This window comes from Pipra filicauda, unplaced genomic scaffold, assembly GCF_003945595.2.
Source record: "Pipra filicauda isolate LSUMZ 115617 unplaced genomic scaffold, ASM394559v2 scaffold36_size6622888_pilon, whole genome shotgun sequence".
Classification (NCBI taxonomy): domain Eukaryota; kingdom Metazoa; phylum Chordata; class Aves; order Passeriformes; family Pipridae; genus Pipra; species Pipra filicauda.
The window spans coordinates 685174-704474 of record NW_024104498.1 but is presented as its reverse complement, the minus strand read 5'-3'; the positions used below and the strand labels follow the sequence as shown (position 1 = coordinate 704474).

Below are 19301 nucleotides of genomic sequence, written 5' to 3'. Positions count from 1 at the left end.
CTTCGCTGGAGAGAGAGGGAATTCTCAGCACAGTTTTCGTCGGGCTTTGCATTTGTTAAATATATATTATTGAAATGCTGCCCGGGACGCATCACTTCATCTTGTGTAGAACTTAAATCATCACGTTGCATGATATGGTAAAATAAAAGAGATTGTGAAAGAGACAACTGTAAACATTCTGCTTGAAAAGATGTGCTCTTTTCAAAAGACCTTTCTGTTACAGCCAAATAACACAAGAAGCAGTATTTCCTTGCTCACAGAGACATATATATATATATTTATTTCTGCAGAGATTTGTTTTGGATTCTCAGTTCTTCAAGTATCTGCATTTTTTAAATAATGTTGTATTTCCATGTTGACTTTCTCTATGCTTTAAGTTTTAATCAAAGGTTCCTTGCTTCTGATGTTGAGTACTGATGTTAGCCTGTTTACATTCCACTGTTTTTCCTCTGTATGGGGTGAACATTCAAATGTGGTGGTGCCTCTTTGCTTTTATCTACCAAACTTAGCACACTCTCTTATTATTGACAGCTCAGAAAGATGGTATGCAAGTGGGCAGGATGCTGTGAATTATTAACTTTTCTTTGCACTTTGACAAATTTAGGTTATCCTTGTAAAGACAAATAGTTTCTCTGGAGGAACCAAGACAGTAGAATGGTAAATAAGGCGTTGCAAACTCGAGTTAAAAATTTTTAGCCAAATGTGAATTTACCATATTTCTGAAACGTGATTCTGAGTTACAGTCCTTTCATAGAACTTGTATTTTTTTATTTGATATGCTAAAATATCAGAGGAAAGATATTTGTTTGTGATGTTTCCTTTCATTTTGTTTTTCTACGTACATTGATCAATAAAGCATTAAAGAATGTATATTACCACTAAAAATCCCCTCTACCTTTTTTCCTCGGAAACGCGATTTTGCAAAAGCAGTTTATTTTCTCCTCTCAGTAAAGAGCCTGCACTCAACTAATCTGTAGGCAGATATGGAGTGCAGGAAACATATGTTTGCCAGGAAGCTTTTCTATAATCAAAATGGTCAGCAGGACAGAAACAATGCTCTTTTTCTCATTAGATATTAATCTTCTTCCATTTTTGAAAAAAAAAACAAAACAAAGCACAAAACCAGTCACATCCAGCAGTGATTAATGTACACAAAGAGTGAATCAGAGACAGCATATGGTGCGTGTGGTAAGAGACTCGGGTCAGTGTTTAGGTTGTGCTGGAAGTCCCAGCCCAAGCCCCAGGAAGGTCTTTGCAGCTGGGAAGCTGTTGTGTCTCTGGGTGGCAGCAGCAGGAGCCCTGTCAGCCGGGGCACAGCTTGCCTTGAAACCTTTAGCAGGAAGAGGAGGAACGTTGATTTCGGCTGCCAAACAAAATAGGTTTGTTCCAGGTACAGTGAGGCAAGAGCAGGTTGAGTGCAGGTTGGTTAGAAAATGCAGTGCTGAGAACACTCACGGGGAATTGCATTGGAGATCCAGAGTTACTGGTGACAGCATCCATTATTACAGAGCCACACGCTTGAGCCTGAGGAACTCTGGAATGATGCTGAAACATTCACATGGCGGTTGCTCAGACTTCCATCCTGTGGCAGTGCATCTGTTTATCGGGAATTATCTCCTGAATGTAAATGAATTTCAGTCCTAAGTCATTGCACCTGTTGCCAAGAGGTATTTATTCCAATCGCTTGCCTAAAGCGCGGGGAGTTATTGCTCGACGTTTTATAGCTCCAAAAGAAGCTGTCGTTTCAAAATCATTTGTTCAGAGAGGAGAAAATGGAGCAAAACAGTTCATTGTACCCTAAGCACTGCTATTTGGCAGTATTCACATTTGCACGGCACAAAGCTGCAATATTGATTTTTCACTCACAGGGCCTCCCACAAGTTCTTTCTTCGATTGTCAGGATTGCAAGATGGATTGAATTACACTTTGCTTGTTGATACACTTATTTTTTCTTTGGTGATAGGAGAAAATTACAAATAAAGCTTCAGCATAAAGATCACAGCAGCTCTGCCAGTGGACTTTAAATTTATTTATTTTATTTAGTTAAAATTCTTTCTGCGCCATAGAGATTCCTTAGAGCAGCATTCCCACCTAGCATACGCTGCGTTGTTTTGCTTTATTGCTTTCTGCTTTTGCAATGTAACACCTACATTGCAATCTCAGGTGTGTCCTCTGTTGCCTGTGAAGTGATCTAACCTTGCTCTAGTATTTTTTATGTTTGTTCTAATACAGAAGTTCTAATACAGAACTTCTCACGGATGCCTGCAGGGGGAAAAATTGCAGGATAAAACGCATTCATAGTCCTTATAGTGGTTGCCATAGATGATGAAATAAGATTTGCAGGCAGCTGATTTCTTTGTAGCAAGCTGCAGAGGTCTTGTGTTTGAATTCAGGATGTTTCCTGGCAGAAGTGGAGCCTGTGCTGCAGGGTCCGTGAGGTCGGTGCCCGTCACAGGGAGCTCGGTGTGGCATGTGCTGCAGCTGTGCCCTGCCCACCCTGCCCCTGCCCTCCTGCCCTGGTCAGACACCTCTTTGGGCAGCTGTAGGAGCTGCTCCCCTCCTTGCTGATGGAAACTCAAGGAGTCTGGGAGCAGTGGGCTCCCCGGCCAGGCCGTGGTGGTGCCACACGTGGTGAGTGCAGGAGATGTGGGCACCAGTGCTGCCAGCTGGAGGGGTGAGCTTATCTGGACAGCACTAGAGCTGACAGGAGGGGGGATGCAGCAATGGCAGTGACTAGTGGCATTACATTGGGTCCCACCGTGGCTGTCACGGTGGTCACTGATCAGAGGAGCTGCTGTGTGCCCGTGGCGGGGGGGCTCTGCTGTGCCCTCCCTGTGCCCACCTCACCCCCTCGCTGAGCCAGGAGCAGCCTCTGCCTTCCTTGTATTAATTTGCTGCATGGGAGGAACATGGAGGGTGTAAATGTGACGGATTCGTGTTTCAGCTCTTCCCAGCTTTCAGCTCGTGACACTTCAGCAAGCCTCTAATAATAGTGTGTGTTATTGCTCGTGGTATGTGTGGCTGAACTGTGGCCAGGAGTGAGCTGGGGATGGCACTTGGTGCTTTCCCAGCTCCCCCATCAGCAAACCCTGAAACGTGCTGGCAGGGTAACGGGGCTGCTTTCATGTAGGAGATGATCCCACAGAATATTAGGTGAAGGCAGAGCTGGTCACTGTGCTCTTGCCTTTTGCTTCCCCCATGCCAGGGGAATCCAGGGCCAGTGCAGGAGCTGCTCCTTCTGGAACTCACCGGTTCTCCTAAAATGGGGTCACACCAGCCCCTCGTGTCAGATCATACACAAGGGGTACAAAGGCTGGTGCTGGTGCCAGGGGAAGGCAGGGACATGCAGGTACTGGAGGGGTGGATGGGGGGATTGGCTCTATCTGGCGTGATAGTTATAAAAAACTTTATTTTTGCAGCCTGAACAGATAATCATCTTCATACGGTAGGAGTTTTAATCCACAGATCATTAATTCAATAGAAAAAGTGACAGCCTCTGGTTCGTGTGAAAATTTCCTATCAAAGGGTTATCTCAAGTTGTCTTGTGGTTTTTTTAGATCTTATTTCCTTGCCTCTTCTAACACATCATACTTTTTAAGAAAAGTTTATTTTCCTTGCCTTCAAAACACCGTGGAGCTCCAACTTTCCATATGTAGGAGCTGTTCCTCTGTGCTGTCACAACTGGTCTCCAACAGCCTGCACTGAAATATTAATGGCCTTGTGCTACTGTGTTACAAAGACATTTTTAAAAAATAGGAAATATCTATAATTCTAGTAAAAATTTAGGAAGGATTTACTGTTTTAAGGAAATAGGATTTTGGCACTACCATGTTACCCAGCTTGTCCTCCAAAAGGCAGTAATGCACACAGATTTGTAAGAAACAGGAATACTCTGATAATAATCCATCAGTAACTGTGTACAAGAAACTGTAGTATACAGATAGTTTTTCTTCTGATGTAATATATTTTTTGCATAAAGAAATGTCTCTAAAAGACTAAACACGTGGATAAATAACTGAACCTTGTTTTGTTTCTAAAGTATTTTGTGCTACTTCACTAGGGAAGTTACTTATTTTTAGAAATTCTCTTATGTAGAAAAAGCATTTTAAAAATGAGAATTCCATGAAACAGATGTATCATTTTTGGGAGGGGGAGATTTTGTGCAGTACACATCTGCAATTTGTGGTACTAATCATTTCTGTATTTGTTCAAAATCTTATCTATATGTGGTTTAATTATGTAAAAGACAGTGGGGGGCACTGAAGTTCAACCAGGTAAAGTATCAGCATGTGTATTGAATCAAGTCACAAAATAGCTAAGCAAGAGTAACCAACTCTTCCTGGAGAGAGTGAGACACAAAGTAAGAAAGACTAATGAAGTTGGAAGTTGGAACTATGGCTTTAGTTTTTTTTGTGGTTGTTTTGTTTCTTTTTTTAAAATCACTTCTGCAAATCCTGCCTGCTCTGCTGCCTTCAGACACAGCCTGTCTGACTGTGCCCAAGGAGTGGAGACAGGAGCAGAGAGAAAAGAGGTGGGCAGTGGAACGTGCAGTGTAGTCATGCAGACAGGCTCCACTGTCTGCCTGCACCAGGATTAGAAGCAGTGACAAGGAACTTCCTCCTTTCCCAGATTAAGGACCCAGCAGTGATGCAGGGATGTGACAGTTCCATGAAAGATGCTCCACTCGATGTGGTACCAGGTCAAACCGCGTAAGGGTGCCCTGCCTTCAGCACGCTGATGGAGTCAGTGCTGGTGTGACAGAAAGGGAGGAGTCCAGTGCCATTTATCCTTTGGGTTCAATCCCCTTTCCCCCTTTCTTCCCCTGCCTAGGTTTCAGCCGGGCAGCACTCCCGTTCGGTTTGGTGAGGAGGGAGCTCTCCTGCGAAGGTTACTCCATCGACCTGCGGTGCCCGGGCAGCGATGTCATCATGATAGAGAGTGCCAACTATGGGCGGACAGACGACAAGATCTGTGATGCTGACCCCTTCCAGATGGAGAACACAGAATGCTTCCTGCCGGACGCCTACAAGATTATGACACAAAGGTAAAAATACACAGAACATGTTGAGGACCAGAGAGGAGAAATGCCTGAATTAATAGAGAGAGTTATGTACTGTATAACTGCTGTATCCTGAAGGAAGTGTTGAGTTGCAGTTGCCACTTTGCTATTCAGGTAGTATTATTTCTATCTAATAATATTAAAAGGAAATATATACTGCCAGTTGCAATAAGAAGGGTTGGTTTTTTTTTTTTTCCCTCATTTTGTGAGCAAAGGTTAAAAGGCAGGAAGATAACTGCAAAGAGAATAAAACAGTTCACTTATTTGGAGATTCCCTATCTCCTTGTCTTTCAGGTGGTCAGACAACCCTCAGAATGGTACCAAATGGCTGCTGCATTTTTCAGTAAATGAAGTAAATCACTGCTGTAGTTCCCACCCAAAAAATGCAACCAGTGGAAAATGTCAGAATGATTGCCTGGCAGGATGATTATATGTCATTGTACACGTGTGTATAAGCATACATGTGCACATAAGCACAAGTTACGTTCTCTCAGTGACAACAGTTGTCATTCAGAGAAGACAGAAGAACCCACAGAATCATAGAATCATTTAGGTAGGGAAAGATTTCTCAGATCATCAAATCCAACCATTAGCCTAGCACTGCCAAGTCTACCTCTAAACCATGTCCCCAGGTGCCAGTAAAAGTATTTTTAGTACAAAAGGTGCATCAGAGCTCAGACTCACAGACAGTCCTGTGCTAAAGGCCGTGTGCAGGCAGCAGTCACCTCGTGCTGACAGTTGTGGAGATGTCAGCACAAATCAGCCCCTGGCACTGCTGCTGCCTTAAACTGCAAGCCTGGAGAAGTTCAGCCTTGGTGGGAAGTTCTCCTCCCAGTGCATTTTTTCCTAGGGTGAGGAATCTGAACGAAAAGGAGATGGGAATAACCTGGGAGCTTTCTGTGCATGTACACAGATGTGCCAAGGGAAGTATGCAGGTTGTCCTGTGTGCTGTGCTGCATTGCCTCTGCTCTGTTCAGACCTCAGAACACTCACTAACACAGTCACCTCTTCAAATAATCTTCCATTTCGATTCACCAATTCACTCAAGTTGTGAGTGGGACTCTTACAATTTTTTATTATTTTTATGTGAATATGTGGATGTTTTCTACTTCTGTAGTCAGATATTTCTGACTTCATTTTCAAATGCTGGAGGTAAATTAAGGATATCGGGCCTTTTATTCTTCTTCAGTGTTGAACCTGTGACTTGTTCTGTGATCAGTAGGGAAAGGCTCCATTGCTACACTAGTAAAAAGGTAATATAACTTCTTTAAATCATGTTTGAATTATCTTCTTGTGGTTCTACTTCGTAGTTGTTAATTAGATCAAGCCAGATTTCCATTGAGACTGCAGCAGCAGTGTCATCATCCTCTAATCTGTCAACTCCCTTTGAAACCACCTTCAATTGCTTTTGTAAATGTAGTGCCTCTCTGTAGACTTCCTTGTTGTGTAAAATGCATGTTGTGTTTTGATCAAAGTCTTCCTGATGTTCACTGCAAATATACAGATTAAGGTAGTCAGAGACAAATACAGAGGCACAATCTTGCTTGAAGTGACATCAGACTGTTACTGGAAAGCTGAAATTTCAATCCTCCCCTTTCAGTTAATCAACTCTAAGGTTATGATAGCAGAGAGTATTTTTGAACATCCCCCATCTTCTACTCTTATGCTTTATTCAACATTAAAAGGAAGCTGTGATCACATGTAGGACATTGGTTCAGATTATCTATGCTCAGAGAGTTTTTCATTTTTGTTCTCTTTTTTTTTTGTCTGAGCAAATGGCAAAGATCATTTGACACTTTGCTTTCTATTTTTGTCTGGCATTTTTAGCAATTTGCAAGTTTGCTTTCATAGTTTTCTTTCTCAGAACCTGTCATTAAGTAGAAAAGCTGTTTATTGTCTTGCTTAATCTTTTCCAAAATTGCTCAATTTTGCTGTATTGCAAGCATAGGAGAATGTTGCAAATTTCTTATGAAATATTAGAAGTTCTTGTATCTCATTTATTTATAACTACATTGGTGATCATAATTTTTTGTTGTCTAAGCAAACTTTTGTTTGGTGCTCAGCACATGTCCGTGATCTGATGTATAAAAGTAACACATCAGCTGTATTTTGATGGCCGCAATTGCATAGAAAAATCTCACCTGAAGGACTAGCAGATTCATTGATTTTCCTTTTTTTTTAACTGATAGAAAAAAAAAAAACATTTGGTGACAGGGAAAGCTTTTCTTCCCTGCCTTTATAAATAAGCAGCAATAGTTTCTCTGTTGCTACTTAATCTTACAGTGTTTACTTTTAAGGACTAATGACATGTTTTTGTCAAGTCAGCCGTGTCACCACTGCATTTGACCACTCAATTCAGTTTAGACGTGCAGTTAAATGTAGTTCCACGGCAATTATTAAATACTCATCATTCACTTGCAACATCACTCCACAGCTTTTACTGTGGAGTGCAACATCACTCCATTTACTGCAATTACAAGGTGAAAACAGTGGCTTAATGAGATCAGTACTGTGAAATCTGAAGATTTAAAAATAAGATGAGGTTTCCAGTTTAACACAAAGCCATGTAACCACGTGCCCTGCTCGCCTTCCAGAGAATTTGAGATACTGGCACACACTTTACCAGTGCCCACTGATGCATCAGCTCCTCTTTCTCAGGGTGAGCTGCTACTTAATCTTTTCTCCTTCACCCTTTTCTTTCCTTTCAGGAGTTCTCAAAAGATTTTTAGCTTAATGCTTTCCTGGGAAGCCTGACTGGAACACTAATGACTTCATTGCTTTTCTTTTACTTTTGTAAAGTAGTTATTAAATTTTCGGTCCCTGATTGAAATTACATCCCAATTATTCCAGAATAAAGTCTTCCAGATGTATTTAGGTTCTATGTAAACTTCAGACTGGCATGGTTAAAATTAAAGCTTTGAAGAAAGAGACTAGACCTTTAGAAAATCCTTCTCCTCTTTCACACTTCTCTGATAATTAACCCCAGTGTTTGCATACCATCAGGTTTGAGAGATCCTACCACGTGCTGAAGTTCAGTAGAGAAATAAGCTTATTTCTAGAATATTTGGTGAGCAAGTAGCATAAGTGAGTGGCAGAGGACCCACGTTTCTGGCACTTAGATCTTAAAATAATCAGACTCCTCGGTGCTCCACTGTCCTTTAGCAGGGACAAATCTCTGTTTCCTTTTCATTTAAAACGAAATTAAAGGAACAGGGAAGCAGAAGATGCAAAGCAGCCTGAGGAAATTGCTCTGGTTGCTTGCTCATAAAGTGCATTTGTGTGGCTGCAGCAGAAACTGTCACGAACTTTGAAGTCATCAGGGTAACTAGTCCTGCTCTTTGTGGGCATGGCAGGGGTTTGGCAGTGAACAGGATAAAATTACCCTGTGCCCTGGCCTTAGATCCTGTCCGTGGCAGGCAGAGTGCAGGTGGGTCGTGGGAGCTGTGTGCAAAAATCCTGCGTGGTCATCAAGAGTTTCTGCCTCCAGTGCCAACTGCAAAGGACGACAGGGTTTTGTTAGGACAGGCACTGAAGGGTTACGTAGATACCACAAAGTGTCAGCCTTTCTGTTTTATTAGCTTGAAATAATAACAGATATTTAAAAGTACTTGTAAATACATAATTAAAATTCATTTCAAATCGAAGGCCTATAGTGTATGTCGTTTTATAGTGGAATGATAAGATGCTGAGATGGATTTTTGCATGCTGCCACCTTTCTTTTTGAATTTAACATAGTGGTTGTTTAGTAGGAATCATTTTTCCTAGTCCTAAATTTTTTGTTTGGCAAAAGTTCATGTTTATTTATTATTGCTATTTGTTGTCACGATTGGACATGATAACTATCTTTATGGTTCCAGGACAGTGCAATTACATCTTATTTTTTTTTTGCCTGCAAATTTTAAATCTTGATAAATACCATATTTAAAAAATGTCAGGTCTCTTCCAATCTGTACACTTTATTTTTTAAGCAGCTTCTAGTTATAGCTATTGTTGGGACTAGTAGAAAATTAATGTTTTGTATTTAAAGAAAATACACAGCCTATTCACTCTTAATCTATGAAATCATTTACCTAGATAAAAAATTCAAGCATTTACTCTTGACAGTCAAATTAATGTTAACTTCATAAAGAAAACATTGTTCCCCTCCTAACAGAGGCTAAAATACCTTGAATTTTTAATTTTTTAAAAAATGCTCTGACACCAAGAGTATACCTGTAAACATTAAAAAGAAGAAAATGCAAAATGTTTAAACTTCCTTTACAAGCCACGTGAACATCCACATTAGAAAAAAAGTAATCTCACAGTTGGTATATTGAGTTTATTTTTGAGCTGCAACAGAAAGGCAGTTGCATCAATTCTGCACTGAAATGGCCTTTAAATTCTATTTTCATCTATTTATACTATAATTGCAGCTTTATGTGAACTTTACATTTTTACTAAACATAATAAATCACTATCATTTTGCTTTTTAAATATGCACCAACAAAGCAAGCCTCATTTTCATAGGTAACGTTAAATATAAAAATGCATCAGGTATAATAGATGAAATTAGGGAACTGTAATTTTTTTAAAATACCCTTCCCTTTTAAACCATTGTTGCAGAAAAGGATTAAAAGAGGAATAAACCCTCTTCAGAAGTGGCACGTTCCCTGTCCTATCTATAGCCCAGGCCACACATGTACCTTCATTTACCTTGTCTGTGGTGACCCCAGGGAGCAGTTCTTGTTTGGGTTTTTGTTACCACCAACTTCCCTCCCATGGCAGTGCTCTTAACCTGCCCTGTCCATCCCCCCTCTGCCAGACAGGTGCACTGAAACGGGGGCCTCCAGAATGTCAGGGTGTGCCTCCTGCCCCACAGGGTGATCAGGGGAAGCTGGAGGAAGCAGCATCATATCCATTCCTTCTCCCAGGACTGATTTTTTTCTTAATCCATCCCATGGGAGGTTGGGAGAAGGGAGGCATTCATTCTTTTCCACCTAGTCATATATCCAAGAAATACATCATTTTGAAAAGTCCTGTATGTAAACGAGTCAGACATTTTTGAAAGAAAACAAATTGAGTTCCATTCTGAAGAAGACCCATCTTTTGGACCCTCTTGTCGGGTCCTCAGAGAAGTTCTGTCACACCGTAGTAGTGTCCTTCCAAGTGAAAACAAGTTTGGTCTGTTCCATAATGTCAGTGAATAAAGGCTTGGGTGGACAGTGGGTAAGATGCCCTGTGATGATTCTCACTCATGGGAGCAAAAGGGTGTGCCCACAAGCAGGCAAAACCTACTGTGGGGTCACCTGAATTCCAGCCTTTGCAAGACTTCCATAAAAAGCATTTCAGTACCTCCTTCAGAACCAGTTCCCTCAGCCAGGGCCCAGGGTTGATTCCGTGTTTCAGGTTTGCATTTCGTGGTGTGACCTACAACCTTTCCACGGGTGGGTTTTCCCTGCTGCCATTCGAACTGCCTGTGACTGAGGGGATGGCACACTGCACTGCGGGGGCTGCCAGGCTTAGGCAAGGGCTCTGCTGACCCCTGCTGCCATCCTTGCTTTTTCCTTCCCTTCTCCTCCTGCAGCCGAAGGTTGCCTCTCTTTGCTGATGTGGTGAAAAGCGTCTCCCAATAAAAGGGGCACCTTGTCTTTTTCTGCTTTCTGGTGATGAAGAGCTTGCCTGTCTGTTCTTTTTGTGTCAGGGAGATGCCAGTGCTGATGCCAGGGTAGCCCAGGCTGTAGTGGATGGGTGCACTCTGTGGCAGTGATGCTGATCTCACATGGTTACCAGGTCCTTCCTTTGCTTTGGTGTGCCAGTGCTTTCTGTTCCAGCTGCCTGACAACTGCTTCACAAAACATTTACCAAACAAGATTATCAACATTAGATAGCTTTTTGTAAGCACCCTTTTAAATGAAGACGTCTAATCTGGAACAGACATAGGTTTTAGTACAGCAGCCAGCCCTGTGAGTATTTAGATGCAGCAGAAGCTTAAAATGCTCTTTATTTTGAAACTGAGCTTTTCACAATACCGAGCCATGGCCAGATTGATTTCTGTTTTGTTTTGTTTTCTATGTGTTAGTCACAAGACTTTGTTATGACTCAAATATAAAGAAAAAAGCAGAAATACATGTTGCCTGTTTTCATGAACGAGGCATAATCACAGAGCCTGGAATTTTCGTGGAGCATACTGCTGAAAACAGGAATACCCGTGACTGAGAAGAACCTTATCAGGCATTGTACATTTTCACTATCATTAATTCTTAATAGGAAAGTAGTAGGTCTAGTCTTACTCATTAAAAATAGGGGGTTTTATTAATGGGGTTGTTCTATCATGGCATTACTTAGTAAATTAAATACAAATCCTCATATTATGAGGTTCTGAGCAGTCAGGTGAGGGGAAATAGCTGTCAGTGGTACTTGATCATCTTTTTGCAGCATGTTCTATTTTAATTTTCTGGAGAAGAAATTACATTGCACACGTGCAAGCACATAACACACAGGCCTGTGGATGTAGTCATGACATTGGACAAGCTACAAAGGAAACAACAAAAGGATCATTCATACCAACTAATGACATTTAAAATTTAGATTTAGTTTACTTCAAGAAAGATGGGATTCATTATTTTACTAGGGTGTAGCTTGATATTCTGTATAGTGTTTTCATATCTTATATTCAAGCTGTTCTCTTCCTTTATTTTAGCAAAACCACCATCAAATTCTTTTTAAGTCAGCACATATCTTATCTGGAGGATCGTATATACATACTCATCAGCCTTGCCTTGCTATTCATGGGTGAAAATAAATGTGACTATACATATGTATACATAAAATTTTAAATATTATGTGCTGTTGCTTGTATATTTGAGCATCATATAAAATACATCAGCCTGTGATTTTCACGTGGGCTTTTTGTGCTTGCTGAAATGGGCTCTGCCAGGTGTGCACACCGTTTAGCCCACAGTTAATCACGTGCTCTGTGTTTTGGGTCTGTAATTACCTATTTTGGTAGTTTGCTAACGTTTGGTAACTTGACTGAGACGACATTGCTGAACCTTCAGCACCTTTCAGTTGAATGTTGTGTCCTCTTGGATGAGCTCGTATGGATTTTACATAGTTTTCATATTTCTAGTCTAGGCAATATAAGTTCCTGGTTCAGTTGCACTCAGAACTCTATTGTTGAAAAATTGTGATTTACTTATATGTTGCCGTGCCAAATTTAGTTCATATAGAATAATAATGTAATAGTTGAAGCCTGTTAATTCCTCCAACCCCCGTATATCCTCTATAATACTTAGCCAAAACAGCTACATTATCTGATAAGTTGATTTAGGACTTTATACATGTGTTCATATAGCCGTTTATCTCAGGCCTTGCTGAGGAGACCTTTATTAAGCTGTGATGACTGCTGAATATGAAATGTAACCAAGATTATTTTTTTATTCAAATATAATTTAAATATTCATCAAAGAGGAGTTATGCTTGAAACTGACAGAGACTATTAACATCAAAAAATATAATTAACTGCACTGGGTATCATGAAGCAGAGTTAGCCAAATAGCCGAGAGGTCTAATTGCTCTGGAGTCTGAGCAGCAATAGTTTTATTTTATACTGTTGCTGTGGAATTAATAGTGATGTGGTTTCCTGTGCGAGGCAATTAAAAGCTGCCTGTTAAGGTTCATTGCACTATAGGAAATCTGTTGAATATCACTTAGTAAACAGAACTGACGTGGAAAAGGTACGTGAAGATGGGCAGAGCAGGGTGTAGATCGTAAATTAGGAGAGATTAATACGAATTTAATATATGTAAGTAAATTATGGGTCCTTTTTAGCGTTAAAAGTCAGCAGTAGCCATGAAAGTGTAAAGTTTTCATTAGTAACACAAATGAAATGGAATTTAAAGATTATTACAGTGAAGATGTTTAATTCAGAGGAAAGGAGTAGAAGAGTAACGTGGGTTTAAAAATGAAAAACTAGCTACAGAGCAGTATAGAAATGAGCAGATCTCATATTCTGTAATTTTCCTTCTGCCACGGAATAATCTCCTACTTAAAATAAAAAGAACCTTCTGACCTTTGTGGCTCAATTAAGCTTTTAGTTGAATTCAACAAGAAAATCTTCTTTATTGAATCCCATAGATTCTGCCTGTGCCCAGGGTATACAGTCTAAAAAGGGGTGGCCATATTCATGGCATTTTGACATTAATGAGGTTGCTAAAAAGGAAGAGTTTAAGGATCAAAGATACAATCAATAGCGGTATTTTACAACATTTCTTTTTTTCTCTCTCTAATAGTAAAATTGCAATCTAATTGCTTAATAAATGGGCCATGATTACTGAAAAACACAGATAATTTCCCTCTTTGCATTTTACCTTCTTCATAATGCAGAACAATAATTAGCAAAAGTACTACTGCCACAAATAAAAGAGGTCTCTCTATTTTTTTCCTTTGCTGTAATGGCTGTGAATGAAAGGACTTTGCCTGTGTGCCCCTTAGTTTAGTGTGGCAGTCAACTCGTGGGGTTTTTCAAGGAGCAATCTCGAAAACTACCGTCATAGCAGTACAATAAAACCAAAGGAAGGCTTCAGGTAGAACTGCTGTGTTCTCTGCAGATTGGCTGCCTGTCTCATCCATTATTGAGCTGCTCCCCCTGTTTATCTCAGTGACATGGGAGTGCGTGCCACTTCCTCAGCACAGCTCTGCCTTTGCCGCTTCACAGCACACTGCCTTGTACTCCCAGGCTGGCACACGGTGTTAGCAGATATTTAAAGCACTTCAGCTTAACATTTTATAGGTCATGATGAACTGAGCCTATAAAACAAGTTCTGCAATGAAGTTAATGCAGTCTTAAGAGTGTTACACAGACCGAACGCTGGGTATTCAGGATATTTTTAGCCCTCTGTAGACACATCAATGGGAAGGAAAGGTTCTTACCACGAGCAGTTTTTTCCATGTCAAACCTGCTTTATAATACCCTTGCAGCACAGAAGCTCTACTACATATTTACTATGGAGAGCTTTTTTTTTCAGGTTTACGCAATAATACGATAGCTGTAGGAACCTTTGCATTTCAATGTCTTCTAGTCCATACGTGCACACACACACCCCAACACACACATACCCACACACAGACATACACATACACACACATACCCACACACACACACACATACACATGCAAAGCAGAAAAAAAAAAAGAAAAGAAATGAGGCAGCAAAATCATTTCATTGGGCAAGCTGTCCTGACCAAAGTCATGCAGTTCAAACACCTTGGAGGAAGAAGTCTTACTCCTCCTTAATGACACCAGGCTGTATAATGTTTCATCTGGCAGGATCTATATTTTGCTGTTGTAAGTGCAAAGGTGTCTAAATGCCTTTCTTAGTAGTAGTCTGTGATCTTAAACCTTACCTTGCTTCTTGTGATATATACGTATATGATGAAGGAGCAGTTTGGAATTGTATTTAACACACACCTTTTTGCAGCACTGTAAAATAGTTGCTTCACCATAACTCAAGAGTTTGTGCTCTGTCTATTAAGTGTTTTCATTTAGGCTGAGTCGTAAGTGTAGCAATAAAGTGACAGTTCTGAAGCCATAATCTTTCCCTGTTTACAGAATTTCTTAGCAGCATTGAGCTCAACTGTACTGTTACTCTCATGAAGCTGTAGGTGTTTTCTCATCTAGGATGCAGCAGCAGTGATATTACTCTCAGTATATTATTCTGGTGCCAGCATCACTGGTGGGTATGAAAAACATAATTTACTTTGTGTATTTAGCTTTCTTGGATAATTTTGCTGCCTTTGTGGCAGAGATACAGCAAAAGAACACCTCCTGGAGTTGCACTTAAAGCAGGAGCACTTTGGGTAACGTGCTGTAGACAGAACATATATGAGTTAGAGCTCAGTTATCATGAATGCCATCAGCAATGCCTTGTTGCTTTCTTATCAGCCACTTCCTGCTGTCAGCCCAGTGCTTATTTCAATAGGAAAGGATTTGCATCAAATGTAACACAGTGTTACGTGTGGCTGACATGCGGTTTTTAATTGTGCAGGCACACGAGACTCCTTCAGTGGCAGACAGTTTGATAAAAGGATTAGATCATGAATATTTTTGACACAATTAAAGATGATCTGTGCACTGACAGAGTCAAGCCAGTGAGTTTTCTGATCTGTGTTTTACGGTGGTGAATCTGCTGGACTTGGGTAAAAAACAACTGCAGCACAGGCAGGATTTTTGCAGATGTGGAAATAAGGGAGTGGAAGGAGTCCCCTAAACTCTGTTGGGCTTAAAACTGGAAGTCCCAGGAACGATGGAGTGCACAGCTCACATCAGTAACTTAATCCCTTACCTTCAAATTGCAAAGAAGAAAGTGGGATTGTGCCTTCCAAGTTAGAACAGGATACTTTTGCAGGGGAAGTCCTATACCTGGAAGCCCTGCAAGCTTTCCAGATGATAATTAGATCCAGACATTGCTGTGGGTAACGAATAACAGTGCTTTTGTGACAAGCATTCCTCTCAGAAGAAAAGAAAGTACTTGTAGTGAGGACTCTCAGACACATTTTAATAGGAAATGACACCACTGTTACAGAGTTGATTAAAGATCTACCAAGGGACAGCACTGCTGGAAAAAATCAGCAGATGAAATGAGAAAAGTTGTAATTTTATTATTAGTTATCAGTTAAACGTACGTAACTTTAAGGCCATGAAATCTGCATTAAAAATTATGAGAAAAAGGACCGTACCTTACTGCCAGCAGATTGCACTCTGATAAATCTCCTGAAGTAACCAAGTTGTCTTTTGCCTCTTGCTCAGCATTTCACTCCAAGTTCTGTTGAGCTGCACAAATGAGTCACTGCGTGGCCCTGTGGGGTTGGTGGATGTGCAGGGGTGGGCACATGGCCTCTGTCGATGAAAATTATAATCCAGAAAGGGGGTATTCCCCAAGGCGAGTTTACAAAAAACAATTTATTCTTTTTCGCCCTGTAAAATTCGTCTTACGTGCAGGATCTCTTGCATTATTACAAACTCTAATCCTCTGAGTGGGTAATTAACGGACCAGAAAAGCCATTTGTGGAAAGGAAAAGCCATAAGGGTGAAAAATATTTCTCTGCTGAATGATCTTTAAGGAGTAAATAATTACGAGAGTGAGAGGTTTGGGATGACCAATCTAAATCTGAACATAATTAGGATGAACACAGTTTGAAAATCGAAGCAGTTGGCATGTGCAGCAATTCTCATATCAGAAGACTAATTAAATATTTAAAAGCCCAAAACCCCTCACTATTCACAGAAAAATAACCTGCCACAAAAGGGTCTGTAACTTTGCAGATAATTAGGAAGGGTTACAGGGGGAAAAAAGTCAGATTGGCTCCAAGGTTCTGCAAGGTCACGTCTTATTATGGTGTATCTTTTATATGGTCTGATAACAAGATCTTGCTAATTTAATCTAAGCAGGGCATCCCATAGCGATTTCCCATTTCCCTTGTTAAAAATATGATCGTTTTCCATCTGCAAACTGCAATGGGTGAACATTTTTATCAATAATTTCTCCTAATTGATACAGGCTACAGTATTTTTAATTATTCAAGGAGAATGCATGTGTTAAAGTTGAGTTAGGGTTGCCCCCACTGCACACCCCATTTGAAATTGTCCTCATCCTGCCCTTTGCACAGGGAAACCAAAGGACCCTATGGAATCCAGTTGTCTCAGTGGCCAATTCTGTTAATGACCAAGTGTTCATTTCCTGTTAGAGACAAGATAGTTTGATGTTGAGTATGCAGTTCTGTAAGCAGAAGAGGTGTGTTGAACTCAGGAGACCCACAGTGACTCAAGCTGAACTTGCATTGCACAGGCCTGGAGTCTGCTGTGGGCATTGAGAGTCTACCAAGGCTTCTGTGTGTCAGAAGTTGCAGTAACAAATCACACCTGTCATTTAAAATACTTTATTTTAGTAACTAAAGTGGGTGATGGTTAAAAACGTATTTTAGATCTGTGCAAATTAACGTGAAGGATAAAGCTACATATTTCCAATATTTTCAGTATTGTAATTCTTCAAGTTACTCATTTAATAGTGACTCAGAAGCTGCCTTAAGTTACATAACTTTTAACCACATTATGAATATGCTGCATGCCAAGCCATGGATAAAAAAGATCAACAGTGCTGCAAAAAAAAAGAATTTTAAAGGCTTTTTACTCTTGCCTCGTACTCTCTACCTGGCAGTCTCTTCTCCTGCAAGTCTGTTGCAGTGTTATTCCCAAGGATCAGACACTGTGCTTCAGGATTTTCCCCTGGATTTTCTGTAGCTGTGCTGTAGCACTGTGCCTCAGGAGTGAATGCCCCTGGTAAAGCTCTGGGTTTATTGCACAGCCCCACGTTCCTCCCCTGGAACCTGCTCGGATGCTCAGGGTGTGCTGCTGCACTTGTGCTCACCCAGTGTGAATAATCTGGGTAAATTGCTCAGATAGGACGGGGCTGCACTACTAAAGTTTTCATTAGTAAATAAGCATAGCTGCAGGCTATTTATTTTGTCTAAATGGTGAAACATTTAATTGGATCTTTTGAGCTGATTACTTTTCAGCAGTGCGGATCTGCTTGGCTTAGTTGGTGTGCTGAGACATCCACTGCCTGTAATCCTGTGCTGCAGCTCGCTTCCAAGTATGCCTGCGTGTAAATAATGTGACAAGATTGTGACAATCACTGTATTTCCATTCCTTATTCCTCAGGCAGGGTTGCACTAGAAGCATCTTCTGTAAGAAGCAGGTCTCCTCTGCCTCGTGCTGTTCCGGGCTTTGGGTTTGTCCCCACGCCACCCTCACCAGGAGATTGTTCCGTGTACTTTGCACACCTCATTGCATCCTTCATATCTGGTTTTGCTGTCCTTGATTTACAGCCATCTCCTCACAAGCTCTGGTTGCTCTAGTAGGCCTTCCATATATGTGGTAGAAAGTAGTGGGGATAGAAAGATGGGATTACAAAAGCGCTTAAAAAGTACCAAGTTAACTATTCCAATGGAATCCACATTTCCTTTTGCTTTTTTTTTTCTTTTCCCTCTTTTATCTGATGCTCCAGTTTCTGGTTAATGATAACCCCATAATAATAGCAATAAGCAAAGTGCTAGAACAAGGATGAATTGTGACAAGAAAAAACTATTTCGGATGCAAGTGAGAAGATTCATCATTTTAACAGTGACTGCTTTGAACTTAGAGACATGAATACTAAAAGGCAAATGGGTCATAACTAAATGTATTAAAGTTGTAAGAAGAGGTTGAAAGCAAGAAATACTGTCAAATTACTTTGCCAGACAAGTCTGATACACATTCATTGACAGTGGATCAGACTGGGTAATCCTGAGAAAAGGCCTGTGGGAGTTGCATATTTTATGCTGTTTTATTGTCTATTTGGAGTTTTTATGCTTAATGTGTACCCTTAAACTCCCACAAGATTACATTTTACAGAGAAAGCACAGTTTAATATTATTGCATTTTTATTGGGCAAACAGAAACGACGCTATGGTGCACCTTCTACAATATTAATTATACATTATTTTGCTTCCTTATATATGGTTACTTGGTAATTAGGAAGATTCAACAAATCATCGATATTATATTTAAAAATAAAATATAAAAGAAAACCTGAAAAAATTTTCCCTCCCCCCCCTTCAAATATTTTTTATCTAAACCCGCCAGGTTTATTGCTGTAATGGTCATGTTGTAGAAATCCCAGGACTGCTTTGTGAATTTTCAAACCAAGCTCTAGCATGCCTCACTGCTTTAGTGGTCACAGGAGGGTTACCAGTATCTAGACACATCTCTTATGGCCAAGTTCACTATCATATCTGCTCATGTATCTCCCTTTTTTTTCTTGGATTATGAAAACTACCAACCACAGCACACTAAATCTGTTTTCTCTTTTTGCTAGGTAAAATTGCTACTCTGTTCTTTTTGCATACTCGTTCCCCTGTAATAGTTTTGGGGATTCTGACTGGAAAATAATTTTTAGAAAATCTTCCACAAGAGTAAGGAACGTGGTCAGTGAGGTTTCCTGGGCTTTTAAAAGGCCAGTTCCAGGATTACATGTCCATCCTGAAGGAAGCACGGCTCTGTAGAGACTCGTGCACTCACTGTTCCTGCATGGGAAGGGTTGTGCCACTTTTGTGCCCGTTGCTGGGGTACTCTGGAAGTGGCAGTGCTGGCTGGCCAATGCTGCTTCAAATCCAGGCTTTACAGGAAGGCTGGGTTTTCTTAGTAGCTCTTTTTTTCAGGCTTAAAT

General features: G+C 40.5%; 1 protein-coding gene across 19 annotated transcripts in view; it reads left to right on the top strand.

Moving 5' to 3' along the window:
• Nucleotides 1-19301, top strand: part of ADGRL2 (adhesion G protein-coupled receptor L2) — a 378099-nt gene that overhangs the window by 300965 nt on the left and 57833 nt on the right. For all 19 annotated transcript variants that reach the window (XM_039384678.1, XM_039384661.1, XM_039384662.1 and 16 more), the window contains one exon: nt 4831-5044. In XM_039384678.1, the coding sequence (XP_039240612.1) occupies nt 4831-5044 (214 nt within the window). The remainder of the gene's footprint in view (nt 1-4830; nt 5045-19301) is intronic.